We start from the raw sequence: 25380 nt of genomic DNA on the forward strand, positions 1-25380 counted from the left end.
CACCGCTGATGCTGATGCTGACGCAGCCCGCATTGGGAGGATGCGCTAGAATGGCGCATCGTAAACTTAGAGCAACTTACTCGTAGTCCTTCAATCCATATGACCAAGGACTCATACGAATAACGTATGGTCGAATAAGCCCAAAATTATGTCGTCAAATTCCTACCACTAGACAAAGGCGAGCAGCCGGAGCGGGAAGTAGGTATGCCATCAACGTCAAATACCATCCCTAGTCTTGAATCTCCTATCATGATCCCAATACCAAACAACATGACTGACACCGAACTTCCTGTTACGACCTCGCAAAGGTACACTAACCCTATCACTTATATTAGGGCCAGGTCGGCTGACCACTCCAGCCGTTACACCCACGCTCAACCTGTGTCTCCTGTATCCCACAAGTGCCGCTCAGACAACTACTCCTTCCTCACATCCTTAGGTACGCGCCAACACAACATAAAGTCGCCTGAGTAAAAGTTTATATTACAACAGAAACGTCGGAACAATTTCGGAAGCTGTAGGCGAAATCTTCTAGGCGCGATGCAAATAACAGGACAAAGGCAGCCAGAGTCAAGCACGAAGACCAGGGTGGCCGTACGCGCAATCCCATGATCCTCTTCGGACATGGCCGTCACTCAGCTGAGAGGTCCAAGACGGAAGTCGACCACCAGGTGCGCAAGTTTCGATGGGGAAGCCTAGATGGTGTAGAGAATAACAATGGCAAATGTGTCGGCCATCACCCCCAGGCTGGCGTTACCGCAACATTGTCTACTTAACGCCATGTTGAAATAGCTGCCACTCTCCACCTGCAGCTTCTCGATTTGTGGAGTATCATCTCGTCAGGCATGGAATTGTTGTGCATTCGTCATCAAAAAGAAATTGCATCCGCATGGGTTCACATGGTTCACTTCAACGCTGGAGCAGCATCATGGAGACGTGTTAGACAGACACCCTTCGCCCGAACACGCGATTCATCCCGGCCATAGCGATTCTAGCGATCTATCGCAAATATTTAAGGCGTAGCGAAGGAAATGAGACATGTAATTCATTCCGCTCTTGACGGCAAAGGTCTCCTGCTCTTCTTTCCCTTCTTAAAACGAAAGATGCGTTTTCTTCTTTCCTGCTTTTTCCATAATAACTAAGTAATCAATGGAAATTCTCACTGGCTGTATGGTCATTCGAAACATTAGATAAAACATACAGTACTCGTCCATGCATCAGCTACGCTATTTCCAATTGTTGTCGGCGGATAACAAATGGTCTGGATTGGCCTGTGAAACTCTCTCTACCTGACTTGAAACGTAGTCATGATCGACAAGAGCCCTTGCCCGTGGCTGTAGCTGTCACTGCTGTACTGTAGGAAGTGAGTCAACCAGTTTCATGCGTCTCATCAGCGAAGCTTGCATCTCGACTTTGGCGGCTACTCAGCCCTTGGTCGGGACACTCTCTGCGCAATATACTACGAAGTAGCGCCTGAGGACTTCGCTCCAATACCACGAAAATGTTGTTTCGATTTGAATCTAGAACATTGATGGAAGATTATAAATGCACGCAAACGAAGGAATAGAAACACAATACTCATAACGCCGGCCTGGTACATAAGAAATCTCAAACGAGCTTCGACACAGCTTCTTGTAGCTTGGCTGGAACCAATTTGGACCTACCCACGACCAAGCGGATAAGCTCTTCAATACTCCTAGACTCTCGAATCAAAAGGAGGGATACGTCAGCAGCGAGCATGACCACGATCCAGTTGCGCAATTCGACCGCCACTAATGAATCAACTCCGTATGAGTCCAGAGTACGATGAAGCAAGATACCGTCCACCGGAGTGACTGTCAGTTTGCTTAATTCGCCGAGCACTGCGCGTCCGACGGCGGTGACTGCTTCTTCTGCAGTCTTGGCAGACCTGATCTGGTCGAAGTGCTCTGCGCCATTCCCACTGCCGTCGGCTCCTCCTGCACGTCCAAAATTCTCGGAGTCTTGGACCAGATGTGCGATACGCCGTTGCTCCAGCCAGTCAGTTATGCTTACACCGGCCTCGGGGACCAAGCCAATGGTGGCCTGGCATTGCGATCCGCTGTCAGTCAGGGCATAATCGAGAGTGGCAAGAAGCTCGACGACCGAGATGGGGGAAAAGCCTTGACGTTTCATGGTGGCGAGCACAGCGGGAGTCTCACTGACAAAGCCAGCGTCGCCAACGACTCCAACATCGATCGCGAATCCGGACTGGCCTTGGTTTCGTCGATAGTGAATGAAGGCGTCTTGGAACGTACATGCAGCCGTGTAATTAACTTGAGCAGTATGGCCACTGATGCCAGCAATTGATGACAAGACGACGAAAAAGTCAATGTCAATGGGCAGGGCTTCGTGGAGGTTCCTGGTTCCGGCAACCTTAGGGGCCAAAGACGCCTCCCATTGCCGGTGTGTCATCTGGTCAAATAACGCATCCTGTTCAGTAACGCGTCAGTCACTGGGCGAATCACTCTTCTTGGGTGGATGGTAGAATTTACTGACCTCAAGCGCCATCGCGGCGTTAATGACACCTCGAATCGGGCCTAGCCCGTCGACAACTTGTAGCTCTCTTACAACGGCTTTTACGGCCTCTTTAGAAGAAATGTCACAACTCCTGGCAAGGACTTTGACGCCCATGCTGCGCATTTCTGCGACGCACGCGTTTGCAGCTGGAGATTTTTGTCCTGATCGTGACAATACAACAATCGTCCGCGCGCCTCTCGCTCCGAGCCATTGGATGAGACGAATTCCCAGGCCACCAAAGCCACCAACCAAGATATAGGTGGCCTCAGGCTGTAGCATGGGAAGCGCGTACATTTCTGGGAGGGCCTGCGAATGTCACCACGTCAGTATGTATACCTTCCCATCGCAAGCTCAAAAGGGTCATGCAATATTGTACGCACCGGAACAAGTTCATCTTGATCTACCGTGAGGATCACTTTGCCCATATGCTTGCCGGACGATATTAGACGGAAAGCAGCTTCAATCTCGCCAAGCTTGTATGGCTGGATGGTCACCTGGTTTTTCAATTCCCCACTGGCGATTAGTTCAACAACGTCGTTGAGCAAGCGGTACACTAGCTGTTTGTCTTCGGCCATCATCTGCACCAGATCGACACAGGCAAAGGTGATATTTTGAAGCAGAAACTTCGTTGGCATCAGCGAATTGTCCAGGAAGTCCTTTTTGCCAATCTCGACGAAGCGTCCAAAGGATGCGAGGCAGTCCAGAGATTCTCGGAAAAGTTCACCAGCCAGAGAATTCAGAATTACATTGACACCTTTGTTTCCGATCGAGGTACGTAACGCAGGCCCAAATGCTGGAGACCGACTCGTGAAGATGTGAGTTTGAGGAACACCAATGCTCTCAAGAAGAGCGCGTTTCTCCTTTGATCCACATGTTGCATAAACCACGGCGCCGAGATGTTGGGCCAGGATGACAGCGGCTTGACCGACTGCTCCGGCAGCGGCATGGATCAAGATCGATTCTCCTGCTTTGAGTCTAGCTACATCGACCAGCGAGTGGTAAGTGGTTGCCCAGACAATCGGAAGAGACGCGCCAAGTGAGAAGGAGACGTTGTCTGGGATCCGAGCCGCATGATCTCCGTCAACAATGGGGTAATTGTTGTACGATTGCGCATAGTAGCTGCAGACTCGATCACCGACCGCGTAGCGCGAACTCATCTGGCTGCCAACTTCCACCACTGTGCCGGCACAATCGTTCATCATGGTCGCAGAGCCGCCGAGTTCACCAGTGGCAATGAGGACGTCTCGGAAATTGATACTGGCTGCACGACACTCGATGCGAATCTCGTGCGGTTCCAGGCTACGACTGTACTCATGATCATCTACCCATCGGAAGGTTTCTAGTAGCCCAGCTACGCCTGGCTCGACCCTGAGTGTCCGCGAGCGGTTCAGGAAAGACGTCTGCTCGGGCTTGGATCTTGACGTGGAGCGCGCGATGGTCTGTTCGAGCTTCTCGTTGTGGAATAGTCGATTGACGTACAACTGTCCATTTCGTTCGGCAAACTCGTAATCGACATCAGCCAGGCTGCGATTGAAGTCGAATGTCTGAGAGGTCAGAAGCTGGGTTATCAAGGAACTCGTACGCTCGTCATCGGCTCCGCGCGGAGTGCTTGGATCGAGATCAAGCGTGATGTAACGAATGGTGGGTTGTTCCAGCCTCAGAGATCGAGCAAACCCCAGAGTCAGTGCTCCATCGGGCGCGGTCGTGTTCATAGCAGCGCCTCGCGTGATCAAGAGCAGGGCTTTGCACGACAGGGCACAACTCTGGAGTTGCTGCCACAACGAAGCATTCATCTGAGCGAGCGCTTCGCATATCTCTGAGTCTACCACAAGCACTGTATCAGCAATGTTCGTGATGCTTTCAAGACCACCGGTAGTAATCTGGCGCAGACCGAGTCCGGGGCTCTGGCGAAGAGTTTCAGCGATATCGTCAAGGTTACCTATAGAATCTCCGGTCAAACCACTTGCAAGATGGAGTGAGATCTCGCTCAGATCCGGCTTGGATTCAACAGAAGTCTTGGCAAAGATGACACTCATCGTACCGCCTTCAGACTCCGCGTAGTCGGACACAATGATTGGATCAGATTCGAAACCCTGCTCTTGTAACTTTTGTTTCCATTCAGTGTCGGGGAGAATGGGAGATTTTACCCGTCCTTCGCCGGCACCAGACCACCAGCCGGGAAGAGAGCCAAAGACAAGTTGGTACGAAGGTTCTGGCGTCGTGATCTCCATGAGGATCAGCGTGCCCCCGGGACGAAGGAGCTGGCGAATATTGTTCAGAGAAGACGCAATGTCGGGAGTAGCGTGTACAACATTGCAGGCAATGACAACATCGTAGCTGCCAGGTTCGAGACCTTGCGTATCAGGAGCTTGCGCAAGATCGAAAGCCTCATAGTTGACATTGTGGCCACACTGAGCCAAACGCTTGCGAGCGGCGGGAAAGAAGGCTGTAGAGAGATCGGTGAATTCATACTGTCCGATTAGTGGCTGGCCATTCTGAGACATTGCTTGCAGCAAGGGTAGTGTGGCTGAAGCTGTACCACCGCCAACCTCGAGCATCCGGAGCGACGGGTTGTGTAAACCGAGGGCCTTGCAGTACATGTTGATCTGATGGTAGCAGCGAGCATTTCGTTCCTCAGAGTACATCCTGCCGAGCAAATCATCTGGAGTGAGGAAGGAAAGAGGATCTGCAGTGCCACGTAGGAGATCAACAAGATTCTCACCGACGCGTTTTACTGCTTCGAAGGCAACACTGGTATCCGAAGTCGTTGCCTCCCTGGCTTCCAACACCACTTCAGGAGAATAGGCATCTGTGGCCAGGAAGTCCTGCATCCATTTGTACCACAACTGCCGATAATCGGACGCAACTTGGTCTTCTTCGATCTGGCCGAGGGCCCGCTGCACGTGATTGCGTACATCCGTGCTGACAGCAATGTTGCGCAGACGCGAAGATCCAGCAGGAAGTGAGTCCTTGCATTGAGCGATGATTTGCTGCCGTGTCATACTGGGATAATGAAGTACCCACTGAGGGCTGTGTGCCAATTGTCGAGACATTGCCGCCTCGACATTTCCAGGCAGCTGGGCCGTCCTCATTCCATGAACGCTTATTACTGCTCTTTCCTCCACCTCTATTTGAGCGCTCCAGGAAGAAGCTGCATCTTTGGCCAGGGCATAAGTGCGTAACTCGGTTCCTTCTGGAACCTCGAAAGCAGTTGAGATAGTAACTTGTTCAATGAAGACCGGCACCACAGGAGCCCTAATCTCTCGTTCCACTAGGAGACTGGCGCAGATTCCATGGAATAGCGTGGAGTCGAGCATTCCGGGATGCACTATGTATGTTTGCGGTCCGAAGGGATGCGCCGAGCTCTGCACATTGGGCATTTTGTTGGTGGTCACACAACAATCAGTCCGTCCCTGCAGATCCACAACGTTATCAAACGGAGCATACCACTCCATTCCAACCTGACGCGCGGTGGCGTAGAATCGGTTCGGCGAGATGTGGTGCGAGATCGAATCGAGAGTTTTCTCCTTGACCTTCAAGTTATCGCATAGGCGATCTGCTAGCATGGAGTCGTCTGTAATGACGCGGATACGGCCGCGACAATGCTCATTCCATTCTTTGCCAGAGTTTGTCGAGAAGACCCGGAACTCTTTCCAATCTGGCCACGAACTCTTCGCGCTCTGTGCCTCGGGTCGCAGCGACAGACAGATCTCAGTCTCTGTGTCACCCTCCTTGAGTACCAGTGCCTTGGAGAAGCTACAATCGCTTAATGTGTAGCCAATGACTGCCTTAGACTCATCCTTGAATGCCATGAAGCGACGCATCGCCTCAAGAGCCATGGCCAGATATCCGGCTGCTGGAAAAATGACTTGGCCCTGCACAATGTGTTGCTGCAGCCAAGGCAACTCCTTGAGCCTCAGGAAACGACGCCATTTAGGCTCTGTATGGTTCACGTCCGATGATAGGTTGCCCAACAGCTCATGCGGCAAGAATTGACGATGACTGAACTCGCGTGTAACACGAGTTTCATGCCAATGACGCTGCTCATGATTGAAGGCATACGGCGGCACGTCTCTCAGCCTACGTGGCAACTGCGCGCGGAAACCGGCATTCGCGCGATGAAAGTCAATGGGGGCGCCTAGGGTGAAGAGGTCCGCGAGAGCGCGCAACATAGTCTCAGTTGCGCTTGCCTTCCTTTTGAGGCAAGACACATACTGGATGCGAGTCGAAGATCCTAGCCCCTTTAACGTCTCTTTGACTGCACCTTGCATCTGCGCGTGAGGGCCCACTTCCAGGAGAATGTCAATCTCAGGGGTATGTTGTGGTCCTCCATGCTTTTCGCCGAGGATGAGTCCTTTCAAAGCTCCGCCGAAGAGAACTGGAGAGATCAAATTTCGAGCCCAGTAATCTCCGTCCAGCAAAGATCCAGTAGGCAACTCTTTTCCCCACAAGGAAGACATCATGCGCCCAGTAATCGGACGTGGCTGAATATGCGCAATAGCAGATCGGTACTCGTCTTCGATTGACTGCATCATCCGAGAGTGATACGCAGCTCCCTGAGTCTTGAGTTTGCGGTGAAAAACATCAGCTTCTTGTAGCAGGCGCGCTATCTGCTCGATGCCGTCGTTACCGCCAGAAAGCGTCACACTGGTGGGGCTGTTGTAGCAAGCAATCTTGACCAAAGCCGTGTCAGTGGTCTTGATCTGCTCAATGAACGTCTGCACGACTTCAGGTGTGGCGCCAACAGCAAGCATGCCTCCGGATACACCAGTGGATATCAATCTAGATGTTAGTCGACCGCGGTGATATGCCACAGTCAAGGCGTCTTCGAAAGTGAGCGCGTCAACAGCGTAGGCCGCAGCGATTTCTCCACTAGAGTGTCCCACGACAGTTGATGGACGCAACTTCAGAGATGCAAGCGTATCGACCAAAGCCAATTGTATGGCCGTTGAAAGCGTCTGCCCATACTCTGGCTCGTCCACATGTGAGGTTTTGGGGCTCTCATGACTCAGCTCAGTGAACAAGTCCCATTGGCAACCCAAAGCCCGGAGGTGGGTGCTGGCGCGATCCAGAGATTGATGAAAGACGGGCCAATCATTAATGAGCTCTCGACCCATGTTATGATACTGGGCTCCTTGGCCTCCGAACACATACCCAACACGGGCTCCTCCTTTGAATGGCGCTCTAACAGGGACAGGCATCTGCTCCAACACGTCGAGCTGCACCAGCAAATCGTCTTCGTCGTAAGCAACAACGGAAGCGCTGTAGTCGTGGATAGTACGCTTGTTGACTGTCAGAGCTAGGCGGTCTAGGAACGTGTTGACGTCCTCCAACGAAGTGGCGAGGGTTTTGCTAGAATATTCAGCTAGACGCCGTGCATTTCTGTAACAGCCCTGCTCTTCGGCGCCGCTCAAGATAAACACACGAGGCAACTCTGTTGCGACGTCGGATTCAATGCCGGTCTTTTCAATGACGTGGTTGTTGCCGCTGATAATGGAAGTATGCTCCGAGTCATTGACTCCATTGATGCGGCCAACGCCATTGATGCCATTAGTTTCCTTGATTCCGTTCACACCGTTGATGCCATTGGTATTTTTGGTGCCGCTAACACCATTGTTCTGGCTCATGCCGTTGGTGCCGTTCACACTGTTGGTGCCGTTGGCGCCATTGGGTGCATTGATGGGGTTGGAGTGGTTTATGGCGTCGGGATGAACATGCTCATCAGCACGGTCAAGGATGACATGAGCATTGGTGCCGCCATATCCAAAGCTTTAAGAATCAGCACAAGCTCGCAATTTTTAGATCTGGGCCGTTTTACCTGTTGACAGAGATGCGACGAAGAGTTTTCTTCTCAAATGTGGTTGGGATCTGCAACGAGTTAGCTGAATAGCCCTACTGACTGCTGATCTGTGCCATGCATACTCTCAAATTCCAGATGTCCAGCGGAATCTTGGGGTTGGGCTTTTCATAATTGACCTGAGGGGGCAAGGCTTGGTTTTCGAGCATCAAGACGGACTTGATCAACCCTGCAATACCAGCCGCGCTCTCTGTATGACCAATATTTCCTTTGACGGATCCCATGATTAATGGCCCTTGAGTCGAGTCACGGGGGCAAGCAAGTACATTGGCAATCGCTTGAGCTTCGATCGGATCGCCGACCGCTGTGCCTGTTCCGTGGGCTTCGACATAATCCGTCTCAGCAGGAACAAGCCCAGCCTCGGCATATGCCCGGCGAATTAGTTCTTCTTGCGCTTCACCACTTGGCACACTGATGCCTTGTGGTGTTCGGCCGTCTTGATTAAGAGCCGAGTTGCGAATCACGGCGCGGATCTCGTCGCCGTCCTTGATGGCCAACGAAAGTGGTTTCAAAACGACGCAGCCACATCCTTCCCCACGACCATAGCCATTAGCCCGCTCATCAAATGAGAAAGAACGACCATCAGGCGAAAACATCTTTAATTTACTTTGGTAAGTAAAGCGCTGAGGATCCAATAATATATTAACGCCGCCGACAAGGCTCATTGTGCTTTCGCCGCTGCGCAAGCTCTGGACAGCATTGTGTAGTGCCACCAGACTCGCAGAACAGCCCGTATCAACGGTAAAACTGGGACCTCGCAGGTTGAAGAAGAAAGAGACGCGATTCGAGGTAATGGCTGCACCAGTACCGAGGGTGTGGTAGAGTTCCTGATGTTCAGGATCTCGCGCCATGATTTCGCTGTAGTCGGAACTCCACTGGCCAACGTATACGCCCGTCGAGGATCCCCAAAGTTGGGAGATGGTCAAACCAGCATTCTCGAATGCTTCGTACGCAAGCTCTAATGTGAGACGCTGTTGAGGATCCATGGCTCGAGCCTCGGTAGGTTTGATCTCAAAGAAGCTGCAATCGAACGTGGCCACATCCGAGTCCAGGAAATGTCCTCCGGGAGTGTTTGTCGTGCTAGGGTGGGGATCTCCCTTGAGATAAAATGCCTTCATGTTGAACCGGTCTTTGGGCACTTCACTCCATGCCGATTTTCCGCTCGACAGGACGTCCCAAAGACGAGCTGGCTCGGAGGCGCCGCCTGGGAAGCGACAGCTCATGCCAATGATGGCAATAGGCTCTGATGTCATGTTGGAGGCCATTCCAAGGTGAAGGGAAACTATGGTACGTAGTATTAAAAATTCAACCGGGGTATCGGCGCATAGGATATCGCATCCATGCGCAGGCTCGTCTTAAAAAGTACCCTGATTTTGGGGGCTCACATCGGTCATCCTAGCCTAGCCACGTTATACTGACCCAACTTACCAACCCTTGTTACCTGCTACCGACGCAGGGACGAGAGAAAGGGTGGAGCAATACCAAAAATAAACTTATTCAGCTTTTCGAACCGGTCTCAAAGTAGGCCTCCCTACGAACAAGATATTCACCATTTGTCATCCACAGCATTTCTTGACCCAGCACTATGGTGCACGGATAGAGTCAGGTTGATTGCCCTGCTTTCGGGATTGCTAGATCTTGGCACCTGTGGACACCGGGGAGCCGGGTACGACACGGTATTTCGTGAATGCACACGCTAATACATACCTGCATACTGCACGACGAGCCAAAGACATTAGCCTCGAGCCTTCACAACACGACACATTTTCCCCTAACGAACCAAGTCATTAGAAGCCGCAGAATTGACATTTGAACGCCGCCAGATTCAGCTGGTGGTAAAAGAATGTCAATAAGATCGTGATCACACAAGGCTTAGTACAGCGCCTTGCTACTGAATACACAGAAGTTGGTAATAACCAGGGACCGAGGAGGGCAATAATGTTTCCTGGCATTACCGGTACCATTACCTCGGCATTAAGGTTTCCGTGCATAGCACTGCGCATGATATCGATTGCAGCTGTGCGTATGCGCTTTTACATGCCAATTATTAGGTAATCGTACGCTGCATCTGGGTGGATCTAACGTGGCTATACCCTGCACCTTGCTAATGCAGGGTCCAGCCCTACGGCCAACAAGCGCTGTTGGCGTCCATCTTTAGTGGCCGTCTAGCGCTTCTCGATTCGCCTCTACCGTGCACGCTTTCCGAGTAATAACGAAATGACTAGTTTACGAATTGCAGCTCATGCAAGGCCATCAGCAGTAGCCAGTAGCGAGCTAGCAGATCAGCCTTGAAAGCATGTCGCTTTTTTTAGTCTTGACTCGAGTGAGGGTCAGCAACTAGGAGAAGTCAAGCTTCGCTCTCTGTATTCCTTCGTGAAACTTTTTTCTGATCGCAAACTCGATTCAATCCGAAACTTAGATAGCCTTTTACAGAACATTGTCGCGATCAGCGAATTCGCCAGCACCTAATACCATCAACCCAACACACATCGAACATGGCACATTCCGACAGCGCGGAAATACTCATGGAGCCATCGAAGCTCGTACTTGGCAAGGTCATAGCTGACTTGCTCGAGATTGATGCCGAATCCCTGGACTGGAATACCTCGTTTATATTGCTGGGTGGTGACTCCATCCTAGCAATTGACTTTATTGTCAGATGTCGCGACGAAGGCATCGTTGTAGATATGAAGGAGCTCTTGGAGGCGGAAAGCTTGGCAGCACTCGCTGAGCAGATAGACCGCCGCAACATTGGAGCTGCCAACGGAGTCAATGGACACACAAATGGAGTCAACGGAAACGGAAACGGAGTCCATGGACATGCAAATGGATTAAACGGACATGGAAAGCCCGCAGTTTTGAACGGCCGGAATGATTGGAACGCAAGTGGTACGGCGGTTGTTGGTCGTCGATTGCGCTTTGCGTCCATGGAAATTGCACAAGGCGAAGTCGCGCCCATCTTGAGCACATTGGAGCGCATTGTCGCCCGACACTCAGCTTTGCGTTCCAAATGGTCCGTCTCATCACTCGGTCACTGGAAGCTCACATCCAGCGCCCCGTCAACAACAATGGGGCATCGCCAATTTTATTTCGCAGAGAGCTTGGGAGCGGAAAATATGAACGATGCATATGAAGCACTGACGAGGGCTTTGGCATCTGTTGAAGCGCCGCCATTTGGATGTTTGGCCATGGCCAACCATGCAATCAAGGGTACTCGTACCATGGTCCTAGCTGCAGATGCTAATCTCGTCGATTCGCTCTCTATGCGCCTTGTGCTGCGCGAGTTGGAAGTATGCGCCAAAGGGTCGCACGTTGAACCCAGCTTCGACTTCCAATTCAGCGATTGGGTAGCTCAAGGATGCTACGGTCGCTCAGTAGGTCCTCGGCATCGTCGGACTTCTCCAAGGTCACTGAAGTATCCGCTGGAAGAAGCCAATGTGACGAGGTCTAAGTCGACGGACGATACGGGTATGTCGGGATTGGATGGACATGCTGAAGGCTTCCTCACTTTCACGCTTTCTCATTCGACAACCGAGAAGCTTTTGGCATCGCAAACGCACGCTTCCCTGAGGACAAGTCCGGTCGACATTGTGAATGCAGCTCTCTCTCGCGCCCTCTGGTCACACTCTCAGGATCCGGAGGCGGTCCTTCGTATCCAGTCTGCGTACAGCATTCGCGAGGAGCAGAGCATCCCCTTGGAAAGCATAGGCTGTTACGAGGTTGAGGTTGGATTTGAAGCACTCGCACCGGAACCTCAGGAGAGATTGATCCACGCAGTTCGGCGCACACGTGATGCTCGCGCAGGGCACTCCTGCCGCGACGTCTTGGAGCGATGCGCCGGGTCCACCGCGGCAATCTACGTCGACTGCACGCGCCTCGAGAAAAGCCAGCAAGACTTGTCATGCCGCGATTGGCGCTTCTCGGATCCCATTCTCGGCCATGGTGCGCGTGTGGTTGTCGAAATGGTAGCCGACCAGGCACGTGTTTCCGTAGACCTCGAGGGTACGAGTCTTGATGCTGAGCGCGTTGCCAACGAGTTGGAAAGCTGCCTCGAGCAAATGGCGAATGCGCTCATCAACGCTCCGCCAACGGCGACGCTGGCCGACTTTCCCCTCGTGCAGTGGCCCTACTCGGCGCTGGACGAGCTCGCGGCAGAGCTGCAGACGCACAGCATGAGCATCGACGACGTCGAGTCCATCGCCCCTTGTTCGGCGGTGCAGGAGAGCTTCTTTGTCAGCCAAGCCATGAACTCTGCGTCCTACGTCAGCCATGTCTCCATCACGCTGCAGTCTGCCGCCGCCCAGACGGCCGGCGGGCCCGCAGTCGAGCGCATTATCGAGGCGTGGAAAGAAACCGTCAAGCGGCATGCGATGCTGCGCACGACGTTTGTCGAGAGCAAGGACCGGCTGGGCAAAAGCGACCAGGTGGTTCTCGAGCCCTTGGCGATGCCGCCCTGCGTCGAGGTGCGGCCCGCTCCCGCCAGCGGCCGCCCCGCGGTACGCCCACGCCCACGCCCATTCCAAGCCCCGCTCCGCCTCTGCATCTCCGAAGTCAGCGCGGCGGAGCTTCGACTCGAGCTCGAGATATCGCATGCCCTCGTCGATGGCCACTCTGCACGTATCCTGCTGCACGACTTCCGTGCTAGCTATGTGCGCACAGCCCACTTCTCCGCGCAGCCGCCGCTTCCCTACGCTGTTTTCGCATCCCGCCAGCAGCGCGTCGCGGGCAGCGAAGAGGCATCTGCCGGCGCCGCCTACTGGACAGGGTACCTCAACGCCGCCACCGAGTCGCGTCTGCCTGTCCTCACCAGCAATCCCCACCTCTGCCAGCTCGAGACGGCCAGTTGTTCCTTGCCACTACCCGAAGGACAGCTGCGCGCCGTGTGTGGACGATTCGCCATCACTCCGGCGAACCTGTTCCACATTGCCTGGGCGCTGGCCATCCGCCGCCTCACGCTTTCCGACTCCGTCACCTTCTCGTACATTGTCTCTGGGCGTGACAGCCATGTCGAGGGCGCCGAGGCGATTGTGGGTCCTCTGCTCAACACGCTGCCTTGCGCCCTGACATTGACGCCCGAGACGAGCGTCGCCGATGCGCTGTCGTTGGCCAAACGAGACTGGCAAAATGGCTTGCAGTTTCAAAATACACCCATAGCCTACCTGCCCACGGCAAAGACTCAGTCGCTGAAGCTCCTCGGAAATACGCTGCTCTCCATTGAGCGAGAAGCAACAAACAGCCATGTCTTGGCCAAGGGAATCTCCATGACCATAAACGAGAGGACAAGCGCAACAGATGTAAGAGACATGTTCCTTGCTTATTCGGTACTTCACTTACAAAACAACAGTTTGACCTATCAGCCAATTTGAGGTTCAGCGAAGAGCGCATCCACTTGAGCCTCGAGTACTGGGCGTCTAGACTGGCATGGCCGGTTGTGAATGCACACATGACGGCATTCCAAGACGCAATCGACTTCTTACTGCAAGGAGCCGGGAGCCACATTCGCGCCTTTGCAAGCTATGCCGTCCAAGATCGCGACGCCATTTCCAGTTGGAATTCGACCATGCCGCCGCGCCTCGAGCGTCGCGTTCACGACCTCGTCCAGGACAACATGGTCGCCCAACCAGCAGCGCTCGCCATCAGCGCTTGGGACGGAGAGCTGACGTACGGGGAGCTAGACAACGCGAGCTGCCTGTTAGCATGCCATTTGGTTCAACTTGGCGTGGGGCCAGAGGTCAAGATCGGTTTGTGTATGGACAAATCAAAGTGGGCCGTCGTGGCCATGCTGGCTATTCTCCGCGCCGGTGGTGCTATCGTCCCCCTGGGAGTACAGCACCCGCTGGCTCGAATCGAGAGCCTCGTCCAAGACACCACCGCGCCGCTTGTAGTAGTTGACAATAATCACCGACAGCGGCTAGCAGCGCTGGCACCCCATACACAGTTGCTATCTGTGGGATCCTTCTTTGAGGCAGCCGCACCAGGGTGCGCAAGAGGGCTCGAGACGCGTGCAGAGCCGTGCGTGTCTGTACGACCGGAAAATGTCGCTTGGGTCATCTATACCTCCGGAAGCACTGGTAAACCCAAGGGTGTTGTGCTCGAGCATGGAACCATGTCGACCAGCATGCTTGCTCACGGGCGCGTGGTCGATATACAGCCTCACGACAGAGTCTCGCAGTTCGCAGCATACACTTTCGATGTCTCAATCGCGGAGATTTTCACAACGCTCTCGTTTGGCGCATGTGTGTGTGTTCCGTCGGAGAACGATCGAATAAATCGACTTGCGCAATTTCTCTCAGACTCGAAAGCTACTATAGTCACATTGACATCGACCGTAGCAGCTCTGCTCCGGCCACACGATACTCCCTTAGTGCGAACTCTGATCCTAACGGGTGAGGCTGTTCAGCCCAAGGTTGTCGATGAATGGATAGTGCACGCACACATCATTAACGCTTACGGACCCTCCGAAAGCTCTATATGGACGACAGGTAAGACGATCGACAAGAGCTCAGATGCTACCAATATAGGAAAGCCGCTCGCTGGCGCCTTTTGGGTAGTGAACCCTGCTAACGTAGGGCAACTCCTTCCACTTGGGATACCTGGTGAGCTACTAATTGAAGGTCCACTATTGGCGCGTGGCTATCTGAACGACCCAGTTAAAACAGCTGGTGCATTCATCACTGATCCTGCCTTTGTTGAAGAGCTGGGCCTTCGCAATCGGCGCATGTACCGCACCGGCGATATGGTGCAACAGAATGCGGATGGCTCTCTCATCTACCTGGGCCGCCGTGACACACAGATCAAGATCCGCGGCCAGCGCGTGGAGATCGGGGAGATAGAGAATCATATCATGTCCCTGCTGCCAGAAGCACGGGAGGTCATTGTAGATGTGGTCCGTCCTGCAGGCGAAACGGAGGCCCACGATGGATCTCTAGTGCTAGTTGCCGTAATCGAGTTTCCTTTGGCTGGAAAGAACGACAGCAACAACAGTAGTAGAGGACTACAACCCTACAAGTCTTCGCAGATTACTGGCGACACACGCAAAGCGTTGGATGTGCTGGACGCTCAGCTTGGCCAGGTGTTGCCGGCGTACATGGTTCCTACAGCATTCCTACTCGTCTCTAGGATCCCGATAAATGCTTCTGGCAAGCTGGATCGTCGCGCCGTACAGGACGCGTTGCGATTGATGTCACGGGAAATGCTGACCAGCTTCGCTTGCTCGTCAGATGATAAACAAGCACCAAACACTGCAATGGAAGAAAGGCTACAAAGTCTTTGGGCCACTGCCCTTGCGCTCCCCCAACAGGGAGTCGGGATCAACGACTCGTTCCTGCGGCTTGGTGGAGACTCAGTAGCAGCTATGAAACTTACAGCTGCTGCTCAGGCGGAACAGCTCCCGCTTTCTGTCGCTGATATCTTCCGCTGGCCTCGTCTTGCAGATGTTGCAACAGCGATGGAGGAAAAAGAGAAGAACCTCCATCACAGCGACATTAGGGACCAAGATCCAGCTCCATTCAGTCTCTGGACAGAACTTGCCCAGGCAGATAATGTCGATGCCGAGCGGGGCCCACTGCTCGCAGACATTGCCGCACAATGCGGCGTCTCCGTTGATCAGATTGAGGATGTCTATCCATGCAGCCCGTTGCAAGCTGGGCTGATGGCGATTACTGCTCAGCGTCCTGAAGCTTACTTTGTTCAACGCGCGTTCCGGTTAGATCCCGAACTATCTACCGAGCAGCTAAAGGCGGCCTGGGCGAAGCTAGTTGAGCTGCTGCCAATCTTGCGGACACGCATCATTCCTTCGGTTCAGGTTGATTCGCTGCAAATTGTGGTCCGGGAGCAGCCAGTATGGCATGAGTCAACGTCGCTACAAGAATATCTCGCCACGGATCGCAACATCCCTATCGCTTATGGTGGCTCACTGAGTCGTACAGCCATTGTGAGTGATGAGGAGACAAATCGGTACCTGGTGTGGACGACACATCACAGCGTCTATGATGGCTGGAGCTTAGCAGAAATGTCACAACTGCTCGCAAGGTTACTGAGAGGTGAAGCGCCACCAGCATCCTTAGTGCCAGTCTCGCGTTTTATTCGTTATCTAGGACGGCAGAATAAGCAACAAACCACAGAATTCTGGCAGAGGCACCTCGAAGGTGCTGAATGGGCTCGCTATCCTTCTTTGCCATCCCCACAGCACCAAGTCAATCCGCGCGATTTTCTACAGCAGCAGCTCGAAATCAGGTTGTCTACGAGTACAATAACAGTATCCACACTCCTGCGAGCCGCATGGGCACTTCTGGTAGCTACCAACACTGGCTCAAACGAATCTATTACCAGCGTTGTGCTATCAGGCCGCATGGCTGATGTACGAGCTATATCAGACCTTGTTGCTCCAACCGTCACTTCGGTGCCATTCCGCGTCTCGGCCTCGCCGGAACAGTCTATAAGCGACTTTCTCGTTGGCGTTCATGAGTCGGCCACCAACATGATCCCATATGAACATACGGGCCTCCAGAATATCCGCCGCATGGTCCCTAGCCTTGGCCCAGATTTCGACCCGGGTCATAGTTTCATCGTTCAGCCAGCTGGAAAAAGCAATTCAACTATGCCAATGCCACATATGGAGATTGAGGATAACGCAACATCTACAGATGACGCTTTTGACGCCTATCCGTTAACAGTTGAGTGTACACCAGCCCTTAGCACAAGCTGTGTTGGGATTGAGGTACACTACGACCGTACAGTACTCGAGCATGGCCAGGCTCAGCGACTTCTTGCGCAGTTTGTCTCTATTGTGGAGCAGCTAGCGGTTAACGCTGATAGCGAGCAGCCGCTCGGTGATCTCCAGCTGCTTGCAGCGGAAGACACCGCGCTCTTTGCCAAGTGGAACTCTGTTTTGCATCCACGCCTGGAGCGTTGTATCCACGATCTTGTGCTCGATAGAATGGCTGCCCACCCAACAGCACTGGCGATTAGTGCCTGGGATGGAGACATGACGTATGGCGAGCTAGAGGATGCCAGCCGCAGGCTGGCTTCTCATCTCATTGGGCACCATAGGGTAGGCCCTGAGAAAATGGTTGGTCTGTGTATGGACAAGTCGAAGTGGGCCGTCGTGGCCATGCTCGCCATCCTTCGCGCTGGTGGTGCTGTGGTTCCACTCGGGGTACAGCACCCGCTGGCTCGCGTTGAAAAGATTATCAACGACACCTCTATGGACGTGATCCTGGTGAATGCGGCGCAGAATGACAGATTGGGCCCCGTAATGCAAGCTGCGTCAACAATGACTGTCGACGCTGCCCTGCACAAATCGATTTCAGCGACAGCAGCTATTTCAAGTGCTATAGCCACGCCTGACAACGTTGCATGGGTGCTTTATACATCCGGTAGCACTGGCGAGCCAAAAGGTGTGGTCTTGCAACACAGTTCGCTCGCTACCTGTGTGGTGGCCAACGCTCAGTTTCTCTCTCTTTCTTCTGAGACTAGAACCCTTCAATTCGCCGCATTTACCTTTGACGTCAGTATTACTGACATTTTCTGCGCTATGATCAGCGATGGCTGCGTGTGTCTAATGTCTGAGGAAGAGCGCATGAATGATTTGGCTGGATGTTTTCAGAGAGCCAATGCGGACTATGTTGAGTTGACGCCGACAACTCTCAAGTTGCTCTCACCCGAGCAAGTCCCGTCACTGAAGAATCTTGCTGTCGGTGGTGAGGCAATGGAACCACAGATTATCGAAAAGTGGAGCAAGAGAGTCCGCCTTACTAACTCCTATGGTCCTTCAGAGTGCACCGTTGTGTGTGCAGCTGCGAATATGGAGCACGCCAAAGATGCCCAGAACATTGGAAGGCCTCTGGCGGGAGCCTTCTGGGTGGTATATCCTAAGGATCACAACCGCCTCTGCCCTATTGGCGTTGCCGGCGAGCTCTTGGTGGAAGGTTCGCTTTTGGCCCGGGGGTACCTGAATGATTCGTCCAAAACAGCCGGCGCTTTCATTATGGATCCTGCGTTTGTGCAGAAGCTAGGCCTTACCTCTGGCCGTCGCATGTACCGCACGGGAGATATTGTGCAGCAGGAGAGAGATGGCTCGCTTCGCTACATAGGCCGACGTGACACACAGGTTAAGATCCGTGGACAGCGGGTCGAAATCGGGGAAATCGAGACCCAAATCATGCGCCTACTACCAGAGGCGCGCAAAACCATGGTCGATGTGGTGCGTCCGGCAGGCGAAACCCATGGACCACTCATACTAATGGCTATTGTCGAATACCTCGACGCTGGACCTGTGCCACAAGGAGACAGCGCAGTAGAGCCGTACGAACCGTCACAGATCACGGACGCAGCGCGCGAAGCCTTAGAAAAGCTGGACACCGAGCTGGTACAAGTACTGCCGTCTTACATGGTGCCCAAAGCATATCTCCTAGTCCCCAAGATCCCAGTCAATGCTTCTGGCAAGCTGGACCGTCGCGTCGTCCAAAATCAGCTGCGATCAATGCCTCGTCATAAACTCAGCAGCTTCGCTGGCTCACTCAATAAGAAAGCGCCGACTACTTCCATGGAGGAGATGCTGCAGGGCCTATGGGCCACGGCACTCGTGCTCCCTTTGCAGGCGATAGGGATTAATGATTCATTCTTCCAGCTTGGGGGAGACTCCGTCACAGCGATGAAGGTGACGGCTGTGGCCCGCAAACAACAAATCCCCATAACAGTTGCTGATATCTTCCATTGGCCCCGTCTTGCAGACATCGCAGCGGCGATGGAAGAGAAGGATCGCAATAGTAAGGACCTCGTGGACGACAACCCTGCTCCATTCAGTCTTTGGCCAGGAAATGCCCAGACCAGTGGCACTGAACGAGAGCTGCGATTGATTGATATTGCGGAGCAGTGCAGTGTTCCGGCCGACCTGATTGAAGACGTCTACCCATGCAGCCCACTGCAGGCGGGGCTCATGGCCATTACTGCTCAGCGTTCCGAGGCATACGTTGTTCAGCGCGTCTTCCGGCTTCATGCAGGCCTATCTACACAACGGCTCAAGACCGCGTGGACACAACTAGTCAAGATTCTACCCATTTTGCGGACGCGGATTGTACCATCTGTAGAAGCTACCGCACTGCAGGTCGTTGTGCATGAGCAGCCAGCCTGGAACGACTCGAAATCACTAGAAAACTATCTAGTCTCGGATCGGGCGATTCCCCTCTCCTATGGCAGCTCGCTCAGTCGCACGGCGGTTGTAGATAATGGCATCCATCGATACTTTGTGTGGACGACACATCACAGCGTCTACGACGGTTGGAGCTTAGTTGAGATATCAGAGTTGCTTGCGCAGCTACTCAGAGGGGATACGCCGTCTGTCTCCGTACCTGTCTCACGCTTCATCGCCTACTTGTCTCGTCAAAACCAGGAACAGACGGCATCATTCTGGCAGGACCATCTCGGAGGCGCTGACTGGACTCGATATCCAGCCTTGCCGTCTCCGCAGCACCAGATCAGCCCCCGTGATAGCCTTCATCAAAAACTCCATATTGAGTTATCAGTCACAAGTGCTGTCACAACGTCCACGCTTATGCGAGCCGCATGGGCGCTTCTAGTAGCTACTAATACTAGTTCTTATGAGTCAGTTATTAGCGTCGTGCTATCTGGCCGTATGGCTGCTGTGGAGGGGATCTCTAATCTCATTGCACCCACGATCACCTCAGTGCCATTCCGAGTTTCTGCCTCACCAGGACAATCTGTACGTGATTTCCTGGTGGATATATCCAAGTGCGCAACACAGATGATCCCATATGAGCACACTGGGCTCCAGAACATCCGCCGAATGGTCCCTAGCCTTGGACTAGAATTCGATCCGGGTCACAGCTTTATAGTTCAACCAGCTGGAAAGAACGAACTATCCTTACCCATACCAAATATGGAAATTGACGATAGCGCAGTATCTGCGCACGATGCGTTTGACGCATATCCGTTGACAGTCGAGTGTACACCCGAGCTAGGAACAGACAACGTCGGAGTTGAGTTACGATACGATCGCGCAGTATTGCCAGTTGAGAACGCACACCGCTTGCTTGCGCAGTTTAGCCATATTGTGCAGCAGCTGGCGCACTACGCAGAATCAACACAGCCGCTCGGGAAGCTCAAGCTGCTATCGCCAGAAGACAATGAGCAGTTTCGTATATGGAACTCAACTACGCCGCCACGAGCTGAGCGCTGTGTTCACGACCTAGTTCTAGAGAAGATGGCCATCCAGCCTGCAGCGCTTGCAATCAAGGCCTGGGACGGTGAAATGACGTATGGTGAGTTGGACAACGCCAGCCGCCTACTAGCCTACCACTTAGTGGACCATGGTCTTGGTCCAGATGTGAAGGTTGGCCTTTGCATGGAAAAATCCAGACTAGGAGTAGTGGCCATGCTAGCCATCCTCCGAGCTGGGGGTGCTGTTGTCCCTCTCGGGGTGCAACATCCACTGGCTCGTATCGAGGGTATTGTTCAGGATACAGCTTCTCCGCTATTGCTAGTGGATAGCAAACATGAGAAAAGGCTAGGTGCATTAGCAGCCTATACGAAGCTGCTGGCCGTCGACTCTTTCTTCGATGCAGTCTCTGAGTCAATCTCTCATGCTCCTTCCGACATCCGCCAGCTTGTAAAACCAGACAATGCGGCTTGGGTCATTTATACATCTGGTAGTACTGGGATACCCAAAGGAGTTATCCTTGAGCACGGCGCCATTGCGACGAGTGTGCTTGCTCATGGATCTGCGTTCGGAATTGAGCCCGACGACCGCGTATCGCAGTTCGCTGCATACACATTCGTGGACGCTATTGCAGAGACTATGACCACACTTTCATTCGGCGCATGTATCGTTGTCCCCTCGGAACACGATCGTATGAACCAGCTCGCACTGTTCTTTTCTAGGATGAAAGTTACTATAGCCAACATGACTTCAACCGTTGCAGGACTGATTCAGCCAGCTCATACTCCCACAATACGAACCTTGATTTTAACAGGCGAGGCTCTGCAACCAAGGGTCATCGACCAGTGGAAAGACCACGCCGTCGTTATCAATGGTTATGGGTCATCGGAGTGCTCTATATTTGCGACAGCCAACAAGATTAAGGATAGCTCGCAGGCTGCAAACATCGGCAAACCCCTTGTCAGCAGGTTCTGGGTAGTGAACCCGGCTAACATAGGAAAACTCGTCCCCCTTGGCTCGTCTGGGGAGCTGCTTATCGAAGGTCCACTACTAGCTCGCGGATATTTGAACGATGCTAGTAAGACAGCTGAAGCTTTCGTAACAGATCCCGCCTTTGTGCACGAGCTTGGTCTGCACTCCGGCCGCCGCATGTACCGTACTGGTGACATAGTAAAGCAACACTTGGATGGCTCGGTGCTCTATCTTGGGCGCCGCGACACACAAGTCAAAATCCGTGGCCAGCGCGTGGAGATCGGTGAGATAGAGAGCCAGATTCTCCGCTTACTGCCAGCAGCACGCGAGGCTATCGTGGAAGTTTTGCATCAAGATGGCGAAGCCGACCATGGCTTACAGATGCTCGTAGCTGTTATTGAGTGTCCTATGGCTGGGAATAATCTCGAAAATCCCACCAGCAGCAGCGAAGAGTTCCAACTATACGAGCCTTCAGAGTTTACTGAAACCATGCACAAGGCTCTAGATACGCTGGACGCTGATCTTGGTCAGGTGCTGCCACCTTACATGGTTCCGACAGCGTTCTTCCTCTCACCGAAGATCCCAGTCAACGCGTCTGGAAAATTAGATCGTCGTGCTATTGAAACTCACCTACGATCCATGTCTCGTGCAGCGCTGAGCAGCTTTTCTGGGCCACCTAATAGTAAGCAAGCACCAACTACTGCCATGGAAGAAAAACTACAGAGCCTATGGGCCACAGCCCTTGCGCTCACTCAGGACGCAATTGGCATCCACGACTCCTTCTTCCGACTTGGTGGAGACTCTGTGGCAGCTATGAAGCTCACGGCTGCAGCCCACGCGGAACAGATCTCACTCTCAGTTGCCGATATCTTTCGCTGCCCGCGCCTTAGGGACCTCGCAGCGGCAATGGAAGAAAAGCGGCGCGAACAAGCAGGCCTTGCGGATGAAGAAGATCCAGCTCCCCTGAGCCTCTGGCAAGAACTTGCTCAAGCTGATAACGCCGAAGCCGAGCGGCCGGGACTGGTCGCCAACGTCGCCTCGCAATGCGGCGTCACTCCTGAGCAAATCGAGGACATCTACCCGTGCAGCCCGCTTCAGGCTGGCTTAATGGCCATTACGGCCCAGCAATCCAGTGCCTACGTGGTTCAACGTGTCTTTCGAGTCAAGACATGCTTGTCTACGCAGCATCTGAAGGAGGCTTGGGAGCAACTGGTCAAACTTCTGCCTATTTTACGGACACGCATCATTCCCTCCGTCCATGCAATCGCGCTGCAGGTTGTCGTTCGACAGGATCCAGTCTGGCACGATGGATCTTTGTTAGATGATTACCTCGCGACAGATCTTGCAACTCCCATGACCTACGGCGGCCCACTCAGCCGCACAGCGATCATAGGTAACGGGGATCGGTATTTTGTGTGAACGACGCATCATAGTGTATACGATGGCTGGAGTGTCTTCAAGACAATGGAACTGCTTGCGCAAATCCTAAGAGGAGCAGAGCTACCGACAGCTATAGTGCCAGTCTCACGCTTTATTGGCTACTTAGCAAGGCAAGACCAGACACAGACTACTGCATTCTGGCAGAAACATCTCTCTGGTGTGAATTGGGCTCGGTATCCGGCCCTGTCAGCATCTCCGCAGCACGAAACGAAGCCAGGCAAGATACTATACCACCAGCTTCATATCCCAGTAATGACCGGATCTGCTACAACGTCCACAATGCTGCGCGCCGCTTGGGCTCTCCTCGTTGCCGCTCACACGGGTATAGACGAAGCCGTCATTAATGTCGTAGTATCTGGACGTATGACTGCTGTTAAGGGCATCACAGATCTCATAGCCCCAACAGTTACAACTGTACCCTTTCATGTTTCTACAACCCAGGATTGGTCTGTGAAAGACTTCCTGGCTAGTATACATGCGGAGGCCACAGAAATGATCCCCTATGAGCATACTGGACTCCAGAATATCCGGCGAATGGTACCTAGCCTTGGGTCAGATTTTGATCCTGGCCACATTTTTGTAGTCCAGTCTGTCGGAGAGAGTGCCACAGCGACATCGATGTCTGATCTGCCCTTGGAACGCGAAGGGCCCTCCGAAGACGCTCTTGACGCCTACCCGCTAACGGTCGAATGTACGGTTAGCGAGAAACCGAGCGATATCACATTGGAGCTTCGTTTCGATGAGGCGATCGTGCCAGTTTCTGATGCGCACCGCCTGCTTTCCCTATTTGACTGCATCACACAGCAGCTAGCTCTGAACGCAGGATCAGAGCTGCCTCTTGCACAGCTTCAGCTAATGTCATCTAATGACAGCGCGCAGCTCTCCAAGTGGAACTCAGCCACCCCGCCACGCATCGAACGTTGCATTCATGACCTTGTGCTTGAGAAGGTGGCGACCCAACCAACGGCACTCGCAATTAGCGCCTGGGACGGAGAGATGACATATAGCCAGGTAGAGGAAGCTAGTCGTCGTCTAGCTGATTGTCTGGCTGCGCACGGAGTAGGCCCAGAGATGATGATTGGGCTATGCATGGATAAGTCGCGTTGGGCCGTTGTAGCTATGCTCGCTATCCTTCGCGCCGGCGGCGTCGTAGTCCCCCTCGGAGTGCAGCACCCTCTTGGTCGTATCGAGGCGATCCTGCAAGACACATCGGCACCGCTTGTTCTAGTCAATCAGACCCACAAGATGCGACTAGCGCCGCTTGCATCTCATACGCAGTTGTTTACCGTGGATGACTTCTTCGAAGCCGATCAGTCAACTCCAATCGCAACGATATCCGTCGAGCCGCACACAGTCGCGCAACATTGGAACGCGGCTTGGATCATCTATACATCCGGCAGCACTGGCAACCCCAAGGGTGTCGTGCTTGAGCATGGTGCCATTGTCACAAGTATCCTCGCCCATGGGCTTGCTTTTGGTATAAAGCCCCATGATCGCTTGTCGCAATTCGCAGCATTCACTTTCGACGTTTCCATCCAGGAAATAATGACGACTTTGGTTTTCGGTGCCTGTATCTGCGTGCCGTCGGAAGATGACCGCATGAACGACCTATCTCGCTTTTTAGCAGACGCCAAAGTCAGCATAGCTACATTGACCTCGACTATCGCTAGCTTAGTAAAGCCAGATAGTACACCAACTGTGCACACGCTGGTCCTTATGGGTGAAGCAGTACAACCAAAAGTTGTTGACCAATGGGGGGAACACGCCCAGATCATCAACGCTTACGGACCCTCTGAATGTTGCATACATTCGACGGCAAATACTGTCACAAACAGAGCGGAGGCGAGTAATATAGGCAGGCCGCTAGCAGGTGTGTTCTGGGTCGCTTCCCCAACCAATATCCAACAGTTGGTCCCGCTCGGCGCGCCTGGCGAGCTGCTTATCGAGGGGCCCCAACTGGCACGGGGCTACCTCAATGATTCTATGAAGACAGCTAGCGCATTTTTGACCGATCCAGCATTTGTGCAGGAGCTCGGCCTCCGCTCCGGTCGACGCATGTACCGTACTGGAGACATGGTACGGCAAAACTTGAGTGATGGCTCCCTGGTCTATCTAGGCCGGCGTGATACTCAAGTCAAGATTCGCGGCCAACGCGTGGAGACTGGCGAGATAGAAAGCCAGATTGTGTGCCTGCTTCCAGAAGCACGCGAGGCTATGGTCCATGTTTTGCGCCCAGCAGGCGAGCCCCACGATGGACTGCTGATGCTGGTGGCGGTTATCGAGTACCCCCTCACCACCAGCATGAGTAATGCGAGTAGCAGCAGCACAGGACTTAAACTGTACGAGCTTTTGAAGATCCCTGATGCTGCTCGGAAAGCATTAGACAAGCTGGATG

At 53.3% G+C, this 25380-nt stretch overlaps 2 protein-coding genes across 2 annotated transcripts; one reads left to right on the forward strand and one right to left on the reverse strand.

The window, feature by feature from the left end:
• Positions 1 to 1608: 1608 nt before the first annotated feature.
• ALTATR162_LOCUS6391 (uncharacterized protein) lies at positions 1609 to 9648 on the reverse strand (the record flags this gene model as incomplete). The annotated part of the gene is made up of 5 exons (XM_043314012.1): positions 1609 to 2451; positions 2518 to 2844; positions 2919 to 8307; positions 8357 to 8406; positions 8461 to 9648. 5 exons carry the CDS (start codon positions 9646 to 9648, stop codon positions 1609 to 1611), a joined length of 7797 nt encoding a protein of 2598 aa, XP_043169947.1.
• Positions 9649 to 10890: 1242 nt separating this feature from the next.
• ALTATR162_LOCUS6392 (uncharacterized protein) lies at positions 10891 to 13761 on the forward strand (the record flags this gene model as incomplete). Its single annotated transcript, XM_043314013.1, has 1 exon — positions 10891 to 13761. One exon carries the CDS (start codon positions 10891 to 10893, stop codon positions 13759 to 13761), a length of 2871 nt encoding a protein of 956 aa, XP_043169948.1.
• Between the last annotated feature and the right edge of the window lie 11619 nt (positions 13762 to 25380).

This window comes from Alternaria atra (genome assembly GCF_907166805.1).
Source record: "Alternaria atra isolate CS162 genome assembly, contig: 25, whole genome shotgun sequence".
Lineage (NCBI taxonomy): Eukaryota > Fungi > Ascomycota > Dothideomycetes > Pleosporales > Pleosporaceae > Alternaria > Alternaria atra.